General features: G+C 36.0%; 1 protein-coding gene across 6 annotated transcripts in view; it reads left to right on the forward strand.

The window, feature by feature from the left end:
- The window catches only part of MAP4K3 (mitogen-activated protein kinase kinase kinase kinase 3), a 189,034-nt gene that overhangs the window by 125,756 nt on the left and 46,814 nt on the right, over window positions 1-16,464 (forward strand). For 4 of the 6 annotated variants that reach the window (XM_067703185.1, XM_067703186.1, XM_067703191.1 and 1 more), the window contains 7 exons: window positions 2,856-2,987; window positions 3,186-3,248; window positions 3,334-3,415; window positions 3,518-3,628; window positions 8,184-8,262; window positions 12,774-12,832; window positions 14,108-14,170. In XM_067703185.1, coding sequence (XP_067559286.1) covers window positions 2,856-2,987; window positions 3,186-3,248; window positions 3,334-3,415; window positions 3,518-3,628; window positions 8,184-8,262; window positions 12,774-12,832; window positions 14,108-14,170 — 589 coding nt within the window. The remainder of the gene's footprint in view (window positions 1-2,855; window positions 2,988-3,185; window positions 3,249-3,333; window positions 3,416-3,517; window positions 3,629-8,183; window positions 8,263-12,773; window positions 12,833-14,107; window positions 14,171-16,464) is intronic. The other 2 variants (XM_067703187.1, XM_067703188.1) reach the window with 1 other exon arrangement.

The following is a 16,464-nucleotide window of genomic DNA, read 5'->3' on the forward strand; positions in this document are numbered from 1 at the left end:
GCTTCCCTCAAATGTCTAGTAACCCTTTTCTTCTGGTTTACATTGAAGAGCAAGGCACTTAAAGCTGATTTGTAGCCGTGTGTGCATGGGATGTAGCATGTAAACCCAGTTTTTAGTGTCCTGGAAATGAGTAAGTGAAGGAAGCTGAGGAACTCATTGTTATACACAGACTTCTACTGCTCGCAGCCCCTGCTCCCCTTTGTTCCTGATATGTCTGAGTCTGAAGCCCCTCGTCCAGTTTCTGTTGGTCTTTATCCAGTAGGAATGGGGAAGGAGTAATTGCTGGGCCTTAACAGATGAGAAGAGGAATCTGGTGGACTAACTATTCATTATTTAGACTTGACATTTGCAAATATACCTGTTTTCAACCTCAGGCTTAACTCTGCTTTTGTAAGTTTGTAACCCTAATTTGTCAGCCTTTCTGGGATTCTTAGGGGCTGAGAACCAGCTAGTTGGAACCTAGTCATCAGTAAAGTAGTAACTGACGTACATTAAATTTTACATATTTCTGGGGTTCTTGGCTTGCTAGTTGATCTTGTCCTCTACACACACTTAGGTTTGTCCTTCCTCCTATTTGCCACATCATTTAGTATTATTTCATTTCCAGTCCAAATATGTCTTCTGGATTTTTCAAAGGTGATACGTTTATATTTCTCTTTTTTGTTCTTATTTTTCGGGGTTGATTTCTGAGAGGAATAAGAGCTTAAAGAGCTATCTGTTATTATTTTTAGATACTCTGTCTCCTCAGTTTGATTTTAAACATCTGGAGGAACTCTCATTGAATCTCCAGGGTCTAGCATGATTCTCTACACATGCTTAGTAAATGTTTGTTGATGATAACTGATCTCCAACTGAAGCTTCAGAGATAAAAAACTAATGTCATTCTTCTAATGATAGAGTAGGTAGTATCTTGGGAGCATGTGAAATTGCGAATTAGGCAAAATAATGTTTTGGAACACTCCGACTCTTCAACTCTCTCTAGTATCATGTCTTTCCCACCTAAACTCTAGGGATATAGGATAGAATGGAATCTCTCATTCATTGTGACTAAGGTTGGCAGTTATTCAGTTAATCAAAAAAGTCTGTGGAATTGGCAAATCTCAAAATTAATACACTACACATGTACCTTAAACATCTTATTTCAATTTAAGCATGTGAGTGTACTTTTTCTTTTTTTCCCCAATCATTTGATGTAGGACCAAGGCCTTTCCTTTGCGTAGATAACTAGTTAGATGTAAATCATCCACATTTCCTGGTTTGTGTTTCTCTAAAATGCAGCCACATACAAAGCATGTGACTTTTCCAGTCAGGTTTATTGAGGTATAAATTTAGACTCATTAGGTGTACAGTTCTATGAACTTTGAGACACTCTGTGGTAGTGAAAAATGCCACCACAATCCGTGTAAAACATAGGTTCCCATCACCCAGGAAAGTTTCCTTTTGTGCCCTTCTCGTAAATTCTTTTGGCCCGTCTCTAGCCTCTGGCAACACCTGATCTGATTTCTGTCTCTACAGTTTTGCCTTTCCCCCAGTGTCATACAGATGGAATTATGCAGTCTGTAGCCTTCCTAATCTTTTACAACTATCATTTTCTTAACCTCATTTGCCAGATTTTTTTGTTTTTTTTGTCTTTAGAAACTTGTCTTTAACAAGTTTTTCTAAAGCATACACTTTAATTTTCATAACAGCTTACTCTTTTTACCTTCACAATAAATTAGTTTTTATTATATTTAATTAGATTATTTATAATAACAAACATAACAAATAAACAGGTTCAGAGATGACTCAGTTGATTGCGGTAAGCATGCAACTTAACTGGCAGGAGTACAAGTGCACTGGGTGGAATCTTTCACTCATATTTTTATAGAGGAAGGGAGAACATCAGCTGCTGTGGCCAGCTAGTTAAGAATATGTCACCAGTGTACTTCCATCCTCTACTGGGGCATTTCCACAGCTGGCTGGACTCTAGCTATCAATAAAGATTAAAAACATTTTAAGACCAAGCATTTAGAAAGTTAGAGGGATTTTTTTTTTTTGGTTAACTTACTGACATATTTGACTTTCCTGAAATCATACCAGGAAAACAAACATACTTGTAAGGCTGCCTGTTTAACTCACACTTTTGATATGTAAGAGTTCAAATGTTTATCTCAAGTAGTTCTTTTCAAAACTACTGCTTAGGATTTGAAATTTTTTATATTTGAAAATCAACATAATTATTTAATAAAATACAAATTTATAGAGGTATAATTAGAATAAGACTACAGTAAAGTTGAAAGAAACAAGAAAAATACTGAATTCAGGTAACTTTCATCTGAATAAATATATATTTTTAAAAGCACTCATTTTTATAACTTTTCACCAACCACTTAAGTTTATAGTAAATGTGAGTTAGGTACTACATGAAGATTCTTGGTGCCCCAATAAATAGTATTGGTCAAGTGAAAACAGTCGGAGGCCAGATTGCAGTTTATTGACATAAGAAGGAAGAGCTAAAAATGATAAGTTATTTACTACATGTTATGTCTCTGTAGAATTCTGCATGTACAGAGGAAGAGAGAGATTGGGATGTGGACAGATTGGTACATGTCGCTCTGTTATAGTTGTAAATTTTTATAAACCTTTATTGTAAATAGCTTAAAGTAACAAAGGAGAAATCAGGAGGGGCTTGGGATGGAGAGTCTTATGAGATGTTGAGATCTTGGGAAATATGAGCCATTTAAGTACTACATACTTATTTTTCAGATGTCAGGGCCTAAATAGGCCTCAGCTTACATAGTGATGGTGTGCCTCTGATGGGAATAAGAAGGAAAATGCAATAAATAGATTTTTCTTTTCTGGACTATTTCCTTCAGGATGGCTCCAGAAGTCGCAGCCGTTGAGAGGAAAGGCGGGTACAATCAGCTTTGTGATCTCTGGGCAGTGGGGATCACTGCCATAGAACTTGCTGAGCTGCAGCCTCCTATGTTTGACTTACACCCAATGAGGTCAGTGTGTCATAGTTAAAGAATCCTGTGCTTAAATTAAGGTCGCCTCCCCCCCCCCCAGTATTATTTATTATGTCATGAACAAGTAATATTCTTAGTCTTGCTTTACCTTATTTGGGAATTATAGTAATAGAATTAATATTATATATTAAAATATGCAATCTTAAAATGCTGTGTAATGGTTGTTGATTTTTTCAGAGCATTATTTCTAATGACAAAAAGCAATTTTCAGCCTCCTAAACTAAAGGATAAAATGAAGTGGTAAGTATTTTTGTGTTATTTACTTTTATAGTCATGAGCAAAAAAATAATTGAAATTTTAAAATCTGATTTTCAAAATTTCTTAGGTCAAATAGTTTTCATCATTTTGTGAAAATGGCACTTACCAAAAATCCAAAAAAAAGACCTACTGCTGAAAAGCTACTACAGGTATTATTTTTGCCCTGAAATATATCTTTTTTCAAAATATAAAATGTCACTCAAACAGACTTCTAATAAGTTGTTCTGTACTATGTTATTTTATTTTTATAGCACCCGTTTGTCACACAGCCTTTGACACGGTCTTTGGCAATCGAACTGTTGGATAAAGTGAATAATCCAGATCATTCCACTTACCATGATTTTGATGATGATGATCCTGAGGTAGGAACTGTTTTTACCAAGTAGTATATAACATACATGTATATATGTATGTACATCTGAAAACTCAGTTCTTTTAAGTTCTGAATCTAGTTTACATCAACTCTTGAGGGAAGATTAGCTCCTTGACTTTGGAAGTCATGAGCTGGATTTTTCCTGTTGACTACTTATAGAGTCTGTTTTCTGAAAATGGCAAAGGCAGAATTATCTAATCTACTTCTTGAAATTACTGTAGTTTTTTTAAAGTAGTCATTTTAGATGAAGTTGCAAATAAATAATCCATTGTAAAAGAGAATGAAAATGGGAAGCACCTACACAAGATGTTAGAATATACATAAAATTTCTGTTCCATTTTCTTCTCAAAAAGAATCCTTGTACAATACTTCATGAGTTATTAGTGGTTAGTAGAAAGTATAGGATTGACTTTGTTAGTGACTATTACCCTAATTGTCTGCTGTAGACGTGTTTAAAAATGAGCCAGTGTAGTTAGAGAATTAAATAACCCTAGTATCATGGGAGCATTGGTATGAATGGAAGCTTCACTTCGGCTGGCATATGTAACATTCCTAACTCAGCTAATAATTGTGGCACCTAAGATAAACTCAGTATATGTGACATGTCAGAATTCTGTTATTGGGTCTGTAACTGAGCTGGATAGCCTTGAACTTGACTGGCTTTTGGAAGGTTCTTAAAATGGTGTAAATTCCATTGATGATACTGAAGGAATGATAGCTCTCAGTGGTCAGAAAGGTGGTCTCAGATTGTCTTAGGTAAGAGAGAACCTTTCTATCAATTCATCATTGTTCTAGCTTGTCATCTTTATACAACTATAAATAAGCTACTATCCCTTTGTTTAAAGGTCTGGAAAAGCATTTGAAAACAAAAAACTTAAGAATTGTAAAGTATTATTGACTTTATACTAGGAAGAAATTGGGTTTTGTTGTTTCGCTTTATAAATTCTTCTATAATTTAATATACAGGTGTTCCTTCATTTGCATGGTAGTAAAGGACTGTACAAATGACCAAGTAAGGTGAAATCCTGCAAAGCGATCTTTTTTTTTTTTTGAAAGGATCCAACAGCATTTTTTTGCATGTAAATTTATTTATTTATTTATTTATGGCTGCATTGGGTCTTTGTTGCTGAGCGGGGCTTTCTCTAGTTGCGGTGAGCAGGGGCTACTCTTCTTTACAGTGCACGGGCTTCTCATTGCGGTGGCTTCTCTTGTGGTGGAGCACGGGCTCTAGGCGCGAGGGCTTCAGTAGTTGTGGCATGTGGTCTCAATAGTTGTGACTCTCGGGCTCTAGAGCACAGGCTCAGTAGCTGTGGTGCACGGGCTTAGTTGCTCCGCAGCATGTGGGATCTTCCCGGACCAGGGCTCGAACCCGTGTCCCCTGCATTGGCAGGCGGACTCTCAACCACTGCACCACCAGGGACGTCCCCTGCAAAGCAATCTTAATACTCAAGGAGAAAAATTATAATTGTTTTGTGACCTTAAAAAATTTGTGTTAGAAGATTAAAAACTCTCTTATTGTCAGTTTTAAATGTATAGGGGAATGAAAAAATAGTAAAACTAAAATTTTATTTAGTACATTGTAAAGTATTAGAACCTGTGAGAATTGTTTCTTTTCTTTGTTTAAAAAAAAAAACCACTTCCATGGATTGTTTCATTATCAAGTAGTCTGTTTATTGAGTAGATTGCATAGTGTTTGCCTTCTTCTTGTCATATAACTTTATGACACAGAACAAGTATCTTCTTTATGCTTTGGTGAATGTCAGATTCCTTTCTAAGTTCAGATCAGCTTCCAGTATTTTATCCTTTGAACTTTCAATGCATGAAATAATCTCAGTATTCCTGTGATGTGAAATTTTTTGCTAGCGCCCCTTCTTTTGGGGCACCTTCATCCTTTTTATCAGAACGTCTTTCTTCACTTATGTCAGGTTCAGCCTCACTAAGTTACCCTGGCTGTGTGTCCACAGTCTCTTGAACAGTGGCAGCGTCAGCATTCTCACAGTCAGCTATTTTCTCCTGTAACTTCATTTATGTTTGATTCAAACTTCATTTCCAACATTATCCAGAGTTATCACTTTCTGTTTCTTTGCAGCAGTTTTATCTTTGTTGGCTAATTTCTTCTTTCAGTTACCAATTTTTGTAAAAATGTCACATGAGTATATTATCACTGAGAGACAAGGAGACAACACAACTACACACTTTGCTGTCTGTGCATGAACTGAATAACAGATACTCAGTGACCAGTCACAGACAGACTTTGAAAGTAGTGACGTGATTAGTTACGGATCCTGATGTGCATCTGTTATTCACATAGTGATCTGTGGACTGACAAGCAGGCAGTGAAGTTTGTGTTTTATGCAATTATAATTAATATACTGAATGTTGATAAGATTAATATACTGAATAATATACAATTGTTATATAATATTATACAACTAATAAACTAGTGACTGAAATTTGAACCATGTTATAGAGGACTAGTGTAATTTAATTATATTCTACTAACTGAAATTTGTGCATATCAAGACTACAGGATGAGGACCTCCTGTACTCTTTCAGTGCACTAGATGCTGCATTGTTGTCCCTTACTTCATCCTGTTTACTTGTTGTGCTGAATTATAAAGTCCTTTAAAATGTGTTTAAAGAGGAGAAATAATAAACCAAATATAGAAGCAACCTGTGGAATAAAGATTCTTCTGAAATTTTCTCATATAGCAGAGAAAGAAATTTCTCCTTATCAAGACTATGTTATTAGTATTATAATTGTTGGATAGGGAGGAGGGTAACTTTTCTTCCCACCGTAGTTTAAGATCATACTTTCCCCAGAGAAATCTATAGTAATTTATACATATAGAATACTACAATATATGTTATACATAATAGGTAGTATCTGAGTCTTATTATTTGCAAATGATTTGTAATTATAATTGCCGAGTACTGTGTTGTCACTCAGAATTTGAATGTGTCTAACTAGCATTTCGGTACTTGCTGTGATACTATATAATACTGTGTGGAAATTGAATTCTCTTGAAAATATTTAGCATGTGTACTAGTTCTACTTTAGTCTTTAGTTGTTTTAGTTTAGTATACATTATTCACAGTGGAAGAAAGTTGACTTTTCATGTAGGGTTCCCATGTAGTTTCTATTTTAGAAGTACTACACATTGAAGTAATTGTGATTAATAGCATTGTCTTCTCCTGTATGTTAACCCATGTACTAGGTACAGCATTATAAGATTTAATAATTTTATAATTGCACTGTTGAAGCTGGGAAAGTAAAACTGTTCTCATAGAAAGCATAGATTTCATCCAAGTTCACTGATAACAGCAGTATGTGTGACTAATCTAACATGACACCTATTTTTGTTTGTTTGTTTTTGCTCCAAATATTGTGATCAAAAGTCCAGGGTTTTTCTTGTTCTGTGGCTAACTAGCTGAATGTCCTCATCTATAAAATGAAGACTGATACTTGTTTCACAAGTTTATTTTGAGGACAGAACGAGCTAAGGTATATGAAAGCACTTCATAAACTACAAATCACTGTGTACATGTAAAGTTTAAATACTTAATTTTTAAAATTATTTTTGCTACTGTTTTACTACATTGATGTTTTAATATTTGGGTCTTAGATTCATATATTTTTATTTCCTGAGAGGTGCCTACACTGAGAATAGTTAACTCGGGTCCTGTTTTTTATTTGCCTTATAGAGTCTTAAGAATTTGAGCTCAAATGTTTATGAATTACATTTTCCAAAAGATATGTGTAAGAGTGTATCTCCTTCAAAGGTAGTAAAACTTCAAAGATAGTGTTTCACACACAGAAGAAAAAACTTATTTGGTACATGAAATAGATGCTGGCATCACCTCTTAAAGTGAAGCCTTAGAGTGTATAGAATGGAGTTGCAGAAGCTTTTCAAATAGGGCCTTTTTTACTCCATAAGGTTGGAGGAATGTCCATGAATTAATAGTAAGAAGAACTCATCCCCACTTCGCCTACCCCCCAGGATATTTCTCTCTGAAAGTGACAGTACACATAGAGAGATTTTAATAAAATAAAAGGAAAGAAAATAGAGTGCTGCTTCTACAAGAAAAAGCATTAAGGTGGGGAAAATGTTGTGTTTACTAGGTAAGAAGACCATAAATCATTAATGCCTTTAGCATTATTTCATTTCATTTATCTCATCCTTCTTGATATAAGAAGTTGAGGCAGATTTTTTTTCAATTACAATTTTCTCCTCTGCAACAGGGAAAGCTAGCTGCAGCTTTTGAACAGCTATTGTGTTGTTGAAATATTCAATTTTGAATATTTATTTCTATTCAACTCATAGAACATTTATTGGGAACCTGCTGTGGATAACGTATATCCCTAATCTTAAGCTCCCAGTTTGAGGAGTAAGAAGCTTTCAGTTTCTGGTTGCCATTTTTTAAACAAATATTAGCAAAGTTGTATTTTGTTCCCATTTTTATGTGAAGAGAAGTATTTCTTTCATATTTGGGTAATTCTGTGGACCAGACTGTGGCTTGTCATTGATTTTGTTCTTTCCTAGCCTCTTGTTGCTGTCCCACATAGAATTCACTCAACAAGTAGAAATGTGAGAGAAGAAAAAACACGCTCGGAGATAAACTGTAAGTGTATCCTGTACACAGTTTATAATTTAACAATAAAAAATAAGATTTCAAGTTTTAATTTAGTTGCCGTTATTTTTGCTTCATTTTCTTCCAAGTAGTTTTTCTTATTAGATGCTTTGAAAGGTAGAGTTTAATTAAGGCAGTAAGAATTTCATTTTCCTTACTCCTGAGGACTTTCTGGTGGTGTCTGGGGGCGTGTATTTATGTTGTTTGGGAAGAGGAATAAAATTCCTAGAATAGGCAGGATAGAAGTAATCAAGGCAGTGCTCCCTAAACTTCCATGTGGATAGAACTTGCCTAGAGAGCTTGCTAAAATGCGGTTTCTGATTCAGTAGATCTGGGGTGAGACCTGAGGTTCTTTACTTCTAACAAGCTCCCAGGTTAGATAGAAGCTGATGGTCCAGGAGAGCCAGGAGAGGGAGAGGTCTGCACATGTAAAAGCTAAGTAAGGTTAAGTAGGGACAGGCACTATCACCATTTAATAGAAAACAAAAAGAAATGCAGAGATGAATAGATCCTGCCTGTGGGATGGAGTCGTACACCTGGTTAACAGCAAGCCCTAGATCTCTCGGCTTCCAGCCCAGCGATCTTTCGCAAACACGGCTCCACTTCAGAAACCACGTCAGCACGCCTGTGTGGCTTTCACACTGCAAGTCCTTTGTGAACCTTCCTTTGGAATTTTGGCTGGACCGTACGCTGTGTTAAGTTCTTGGCAGAGTTTGTTGCTGAAGCTACCTGGAAATGCTCTTAAAAGAAGGAAATTCTTGAAAGAAAGCACCATCTAATTTACAAAAAGCCCATGACTGGGATTTGTACTTTGCCTACAGTTAGTTGTGTGAAGCCATGTGATTTAAATTTGCTAATTTTTCCCCAAAAGTATTTTTCTGAAAATGACAACCTTAGCATGTGAGCATTTCCCATTATTTTATTTTTTTTTTTTGCGGTACGCGGGCCTCTCACTGTTTTGGCCTCTCCCGTTGCGGAGCACAGGCTCCGGACGCGCAGGCCCAGCGGCCATGGCTCACGGGCCCAGCTGCTCCGTGGCATGCGGGATCCTCCCAGACCGGGGTATGAACCCGTGTCCCCTGCATCGGCAGGCGGACTCTCAACCACTGCGCCACCAGGGAAGCCCTCCCATTATTTTTTAATGTACAAAAAGTAATTACAATACATCTTTGTCATTTCTTTAATAATACAAAAGGTGATTAGAGCTGCCTTTGCAGTTAGAAAACCTTATGTGTTCAGTACTACTGAAAATCTAAAGTACTTTCTATCTTGTTATCCAATTCTGTTTTTAAATTGTATTGTCAGGCCCTTTACTGCAAAGTGCAGTTTCCTGTTAGTCATTCTTTACTAGTTTATATCAGTGATTCTCAGCTCCTAACTGCACATGTGTGTACATGCTATTTGAAACTATAGATGCCTTCACCCTAGTTTTCCTGAGACTCTGATATGCCCTCCTTTTGATGGACATCTTCTCTTCTCCTGTGTTTGCCAGTAAGAAAGGTATTGTATCCCTCTAGTATGTTGAGGTAGCAACAGGATTAAAACCACCACTTCTTACAATTTGTGGGTTTGATGTTTGAGGCTTTAAAATCTTATGCAGTGTTGTAGTATCTGCTTTCTTAGGATGTTTTATGATTTTATGTGAGATGTGATATATAGAATAATCAGTCATGCTATTGACGATAAAGGCAGGCTTTAGAGAAAATAATTTATTTTAGTATTTGTATACATTTGTTGCTCTTGATAATGTTTTATGTTTACAATTACATGGTATCTCTCCATGCAACCAGGGTTTTCTCTTTATTAAACTAAATGGTGTTTGGGCAACATATATGTAAAAATCGGCTCACTTGCAGAAAGTCTGTTGCTCTTTCCCTTTTAGGAAGTCCCCTCTGCCTTCAGTTAAATATGATAAGCAGAGACTTGCTTTAAGAAGAAATAATTCTGGGGCTCTTCCTGTCTGCCATAGTAGGATCAGTTTTGACCCCTAATGGCTAGTGATGGGTCAGCAAGTGATCATGTCGGAGCTATTTCAAAGAAGCTAAGAAGGAGTTTTCATCTGGATAGTAAAATATAAATTTATGGTGTGTCGCTTGACATACGTTCAAGGAGGTGGTAGCAGAAACAGAGATCAAGACCAGTAGACAATTACAGATAAGGAGGAATTTTCGACATTATTAAGAACATCATAAATAGCACTGTAGCCTGGGATGATTGCCCAGCAGTTATTTGAACAGTATTGCAATGTCTTGTGGCAGAAACTTATCATAACTTTAGGGAATTTGGATAGAACAGAAGAGTGATACCAGTGTAAGGCATGAAGAATGAATCTCTGTAGGGACTTCGCTGTATGGGCTCCTGTCTCTGGAAAAGTGTTCCCACAGAGTACAGGGGTATTGAATACCTACTACAGTTGGGGTTCTGTCCTTGCTATGAAAATTAGTCTAGGGACTTCCCTGGTGGCACAGTAGTTAAGAATCCACCTGCCAATGCAGGGGACAGGGGTTCAAGCCCTGGTCCGGGAAGATCCCACGTGCCACAGAGCAACTAAACCCATGCGCCACAACTACTGAGCCTGTGCTCTAGAGCCCGCAAGCCACAACTACTGAGCCTGCATGCCCCAACTACTGAAGCCCACAAGCCTAGAGCCCGTGCTCCACAAGAGAAGCTGCCACAATGAGAAGCCCATGCACTGCAATGAAGAGTAGACCCTGCTCGCCGCAACTAGAGAAAGCCCGCGTGCAGCAACGAAGACTCAACACAGCCAAAAAATAATAATAATAAAAATGAAAGTCTAAGACAGCATCCCTGCACCCCTGTACTTAGTGATTATGCAGTCTGGTGGAAACAGGCATGTTCACATGTGATGATAACACAAGGCAGATAATGCATGAAACTGTCCTCATGTAATTTTATTACAGATTTAATTTTGCCATTTGATGACAAGTTTAGGTGAGAGTTGTTCAATAGGGCCTCTGTCAACGTGATATATGTATATATATGTGTGTGTGTGTGTGTATATATATATAATATGTTTTAATACCTTAATAAAATCTATTTTGTAATCTTTGATATGTGATCATATGTGCACAGGTTTGAGGAACCCATTATTGAACAGCCTACTTATCTCTAAGGGCCAGAATTTGATATCTAGTGCATAACAGCTATAAAGCATATACATACTTCTTCACACACAACTGGAGATCTTGTAGGGGTGTGTTTCTCAACCTTTTTTACTTGTGCCTCCTATTGCTAAATATTCAAATCTCATGATCTCCTTTATTTGGCATTAACATTCACAGTAAACCATACATACTAAGCTAAAATCAAAACAGTTATAAAACGATTGTACTTTGAAATCTCACTCGCTTCCCTGCCTCGATTGAGAACTGCTGTTTTGGCTGAGCTCTTACTAGTTGAGCGGTGATATTATTTGTGACTGTCTGTTTTTCTTCTTTTTAATGTTTTATATTTGTGCCTCTGCTTTTATCTCAGTGGTCTTGAATGCTGTACCCAGGTTATAAAAGTAGATAATGACAATGATAATGAGATACAGAAATTAAAGGTAAAGGTAGTGAAACATTCATTAAATTAGAATAGCAGGGGGAAGGGTGAATGTAGTACAGTCAATTTATGTTGGCTCTAGTATTTAGTTTATACTTTAGCTGCAGAAGTGTAGTTATTGTTGTATAACAAATTACCCCAAAATTTAGCAGCTTAAAACAATAAACATTTATTATCTCACACATATTCTAAGGGTCAGGAGTCCAGGACAGCCTCACTGGGTGGTTCTGCCTCAGGGTCTGTCATGACAATCAGGGTGTCAGCTGGGGCTGCAGTCTGCCAAGGGCTTAACTGAGGTGGAAGATTTGCTTCCAAGGTTACGGAGCTGTTAGCCCAAGGCTTCAGTTCCTGGCAGTGTAGCCTCTCCTTAGGACTGCTCACAGCGTGACTTCCTCCAGAGCAAGTGATCCAGTAGAGAGAGCCCAAGACAGAAGCCTTATCTCTGAAGTTATATGCCATCATTCTGCCGTTTTCGTCTGGTCACATAGACCACCCCAGGGAAGTGGGAAGGAAGTACACAAGTTTATGAACACCAGGAGGCAGGACTCATTAGAGACCGTCTTGCAGACTGGCTTCCAGAAATAGCTCTGCCTGAATTGCTGTCTGTATACCGAAGTACTGAGTTAAGATTGTCTCTATTTTATGCTGGGTCACAGTGAAGTAGCACCTTAGATCCTGACTGTAACGTACACGTAATTTTGTTAATCATCTTTTTTTTTACTACAGAAAAGGCCTAGGATTATTAGATTAAGCTTTAACAGCTTAGACTTTCTTGGGTTTTTTCCAGCTAACAGATTCTTTATTTAAATCTTTGCATTGTGATCAGTCTATGGTAGATGGTAAAATTAAATAGGTTTTGCTATGGGAGTAACTTTTAAAATTATTATATCATTAAAAATATGGAAACAGATGAAGGCTTTACTGTTTTTCTCTTTTAGTTGGCCAAGTAAAGTTTGATCCACCCTTAAGGAAGGAGACAGAACCACATCATGAACTTGTAAGTAGTGTAGTCTTGGAATCTTAACACTGAAAGTAAATGTTTTAATTAGTCTTTGTGATATGTTGGTACTGACTACAAAAGCTAGTTATTAATATTTTCAAAGCATTTGGGGAAATAAAAAGGTAACTAATTCTAAAATTTGGAATAAATAAATCTGTGTTGCTGAGATTGAATATTTTCAAAATTATTTTAGGAGAAATTTACTAGTTTTACCATTTGTTGATTAAATGTTTTTAATGCTAGCCTTTTTTTTTTTTTTTCATTTTTGCTTTGCAGTTTTTGAGGGACTTTTTACATATGTATTTATTAGGACAAATGCCACAATTTTAAACTACAGTGTTGGGCCAGTAATAGCATATCTTCTAATTAAATTTATGGGCAGTTTTTTAAGAGTGTAAACCACCTTTTCTAAATATCAGGACAGAATCCAATCTCTTTGGAGCAACTGAGACTCAGGAGAGACTAGGTGTACAGAGCAGATTAAATTTATCATTTACTTAAAGATTGCTAAAACATTCTTTTCATGATTCTTTTTTGTTAATTTTTTATATACCCCTTTCCAGATATATGATAAAATATTAGGTGCAGTCTCAGAAGCAAAATGCTGTACAAACATTTGAGATGTTAATATTCTATGGAAGAATAAAAAATGAGACTTAAAAAACAAACAAAATTAATCCTAATGAAATTACTTAACCAAAGCTCCAGATTATATGTTTCATTTTTTTCCCTTTTCTGCTTAATAATGAGAAGAAAGTAACTGTTAATGAACGCTCAGGATTGAAGTGGGAACTTTCTTCTTAAATGCTTATTTTAACCCACTTGACTAAAGGCATACAAAGGGAGTCTTTAACCTTTTAACTTAAAGAGTTGCTCTGATTCAGTATACCAGCATGGAGGAAAGGAATGCTAAAGAAAAATTCTTAAAATGATCATGTTATAATACTTAAGCCTGACCTTTATGTAGAAGATGGAGAAGGTTTAGAAGAAAACATAATCATGATGTTTATAAATGCCAATTGTTATTTTCTGCTTCTCTTTTTAACTTACCATTGCATGTATTTAAATTCTGTACTAATTTAGTAACTGTATTATAGAGGAAAGTTGTTGCACTGTTGCTTTTTTAGAAGCTCCTTAATCTGATTTGACTTTGCATTTACCTTAATAAAGTTATGTTAGCAGGACTTACTTCACTTGTGAGTTTCCCATTGTGAATTTGTGGCTTTTAGTCTAAGTGTTAATAACTTGGGTTTCTTGGTCTCTGCTAAACAGCCCGACAGTGATGATTTTTTGGACAGTTCAGAAGAAATATACTACACTGCAAGATCTAATCTGGTATTTCTCATCTTCTGATTTTCTTTGTCAGCGTTGTTTTAGTCTTAATTGATTTCAGGGTTTTTTAATCAAACATTTTGTCCAGTTTTAATGAACCGGTTTAAGCATTGTTTTATAAGGTCCTGCCAGTTAGCAACCTACCATATATAAAGGATGATAGCAATTTTTTCTACACATTAAATAAACATATTTACTCGAATATATTATAACGTTACAACAAAAAGTTAAAGTTTTTTCTTTTTTATAAGAACATTTTTTTCTCACTCAGATATGGATTTTTTTCTTTAGAAATTACATTTCCTTATCGGCTCGGTGCTTTGTGACAGCCTGGAGGGGTGGGATAGGGAGGGTGGGAGGGAGGGAGACGCAAGAGGGAAGAGATATGGGAACATATGTATATGTATAACTGATTCACTTTGTTATAAAGCAGAAACTAACACACCATTGTAAAGCAATTATACCCCAATAAAGATGTTAAAAAAAAAAAAAAAGAAATTACATTTCCTTATAAAAATGTCCAGTTTGAATAATGTGACTTGTTTTAGTGAACTAGAAATCATCCATATATATACATATCCATATATTACAAAAATAAAATATATATAATTTAAAAAAATAATTTACCCCTGATTAACAGTGAAATCAGTCTCAGATAAAATTTAACTTTGTAGCATTATGAAGTATCCAGTTTTCTCAGGCCAAAATTTGGGTTATAAAAACTCCCTGAAGTTATAAATATTAAGGCTATCTTACCATTAGGTAAGAAAAGATGGGCAATTAACCCTAGTAAATATTAAATAGTACTTTTAATAGTTGCTGTTAAATAGTTTTTTCTAGTTCTGTAGCTGGCCAGGGCCCCAAGTTGCCTCCATATTTACTCCTAGATTCCACTTTTCTGCCTTTTCAATTGAATTTTCCTACTCTTTCCTCCCTTTCTGCCTTAATAACATACCTCTTTCAATTCTGGTTAGTTGAAATGATTCTTTATATAAATCCCTATATCTATGCCCAGTAACATTTGTAGAACATAAAAGAGATTTTAGACATAATTTCTCTTTTAGGAAAGTTGCAGTCTTGGATCAGTGGAAAATATTTGTATATATAAACTCTTAGCCATGCAACAAAATGTACAGTGCATTGCCAAAATTTTTTCTGGTGGTGACTATTGATGAGGAAAGGCTAACATATAATAGGTACTATGGAAGTCAAAGAAGGAAGAAAGCTTTTGGGTTAATATGGTTCATCTGCCTTCTGGGAAGGACTAAAAGACTGATTCCAATATTGTATAGGAACCATTATATATTTTCCAGGAAAATAATGGACAGTTGACTACTAAGTGTCATGGGAATTAACGTGGGAACAGTCATTGGCACAGTTCTGAGAGACGGCAGATAAAGAGCTGAAATTATGGAATGGTCACACTACTACTAGAATTATGGGATTAGCTCAGAAAAGGAAGATTGAAGTCATCAAAGAGGAAATGATAGATGAAACCATGAGATTGCATGTGTTCCCCAGTTAGGTCTGAAGAAAGAAAGTACAGAAAATTGGTCACCACAGGGGTGATGCCTGTTTTGCAGTCAAAAGTAGAACCAACGCTGGAGGTGGGAAGAAGCAGTTGGAACACTAGAAGAGTCAGTAAACGGCCCAGAGAGGCCAGAAAGCATGAGGCCAGAATTAACCATGTGAGGGGACAAGTGAGGTGCAGTGCCTGAAGACAGCACTGCCAGTGATTTCTGGACTGAATATTTCTTCAGAATTAGGCATATGTAGGCTAGAATGACAATAGTGACATTTGTTGTGGAAATAAAAGACCACAGAATCAAAAGTTTAAATTGACTGTTTTAGGTATTAATATTCTCCAGGAAAATACAACATCAAAACCAGAAATATACTACTTTTAGAGTTACAAATATTCTTTTCTCTACCCTGTGTGTAACTAGCCTAGTAACTTGAGTGAGTTATCATGGCTCTGTTCCCTAGAACTACCTCCCACACCCCTTACATAATCAGTAGTTTCTTATGATAGAGGGAGCAGCTGACAAGGGAGTCTTGTGACAGAGAAGGGCTTTAGGGACAATTAACTTGTGGATAGTTCTGGCAGAAGAGGGATGAATGAAATATTTGTCAGATCCTACTATTTATAAAATCAACCTTAAAAAGCCCACTTTTAATGATAAAAGCTAACACTTACCTAGAAGTTTTTTTAAACCAGGCTTTATATTCTAAACACTTTAAATATGTTAAATTTTAATCCTTGTTTTACAAATAAGGGGATTTAAAGTGCATAGAAG

The sequence above is a fragment of the Pseudorca crassidens genome, chromosome 14, assembly GCF_039906515.1.
Source record: "Pseudorca crassidens isolate mPseCra1 chromosome 14, mPseCra1.hap1, whole genome shotgun sequence".
Classification (NCBI taxonomy): domain Eukaryota; kingdom Metazoa; phylum Chordata; class Mammalia; order Artiodactyla; family Delphinidae; genus Pseudorca; species Pseudorca crassidens.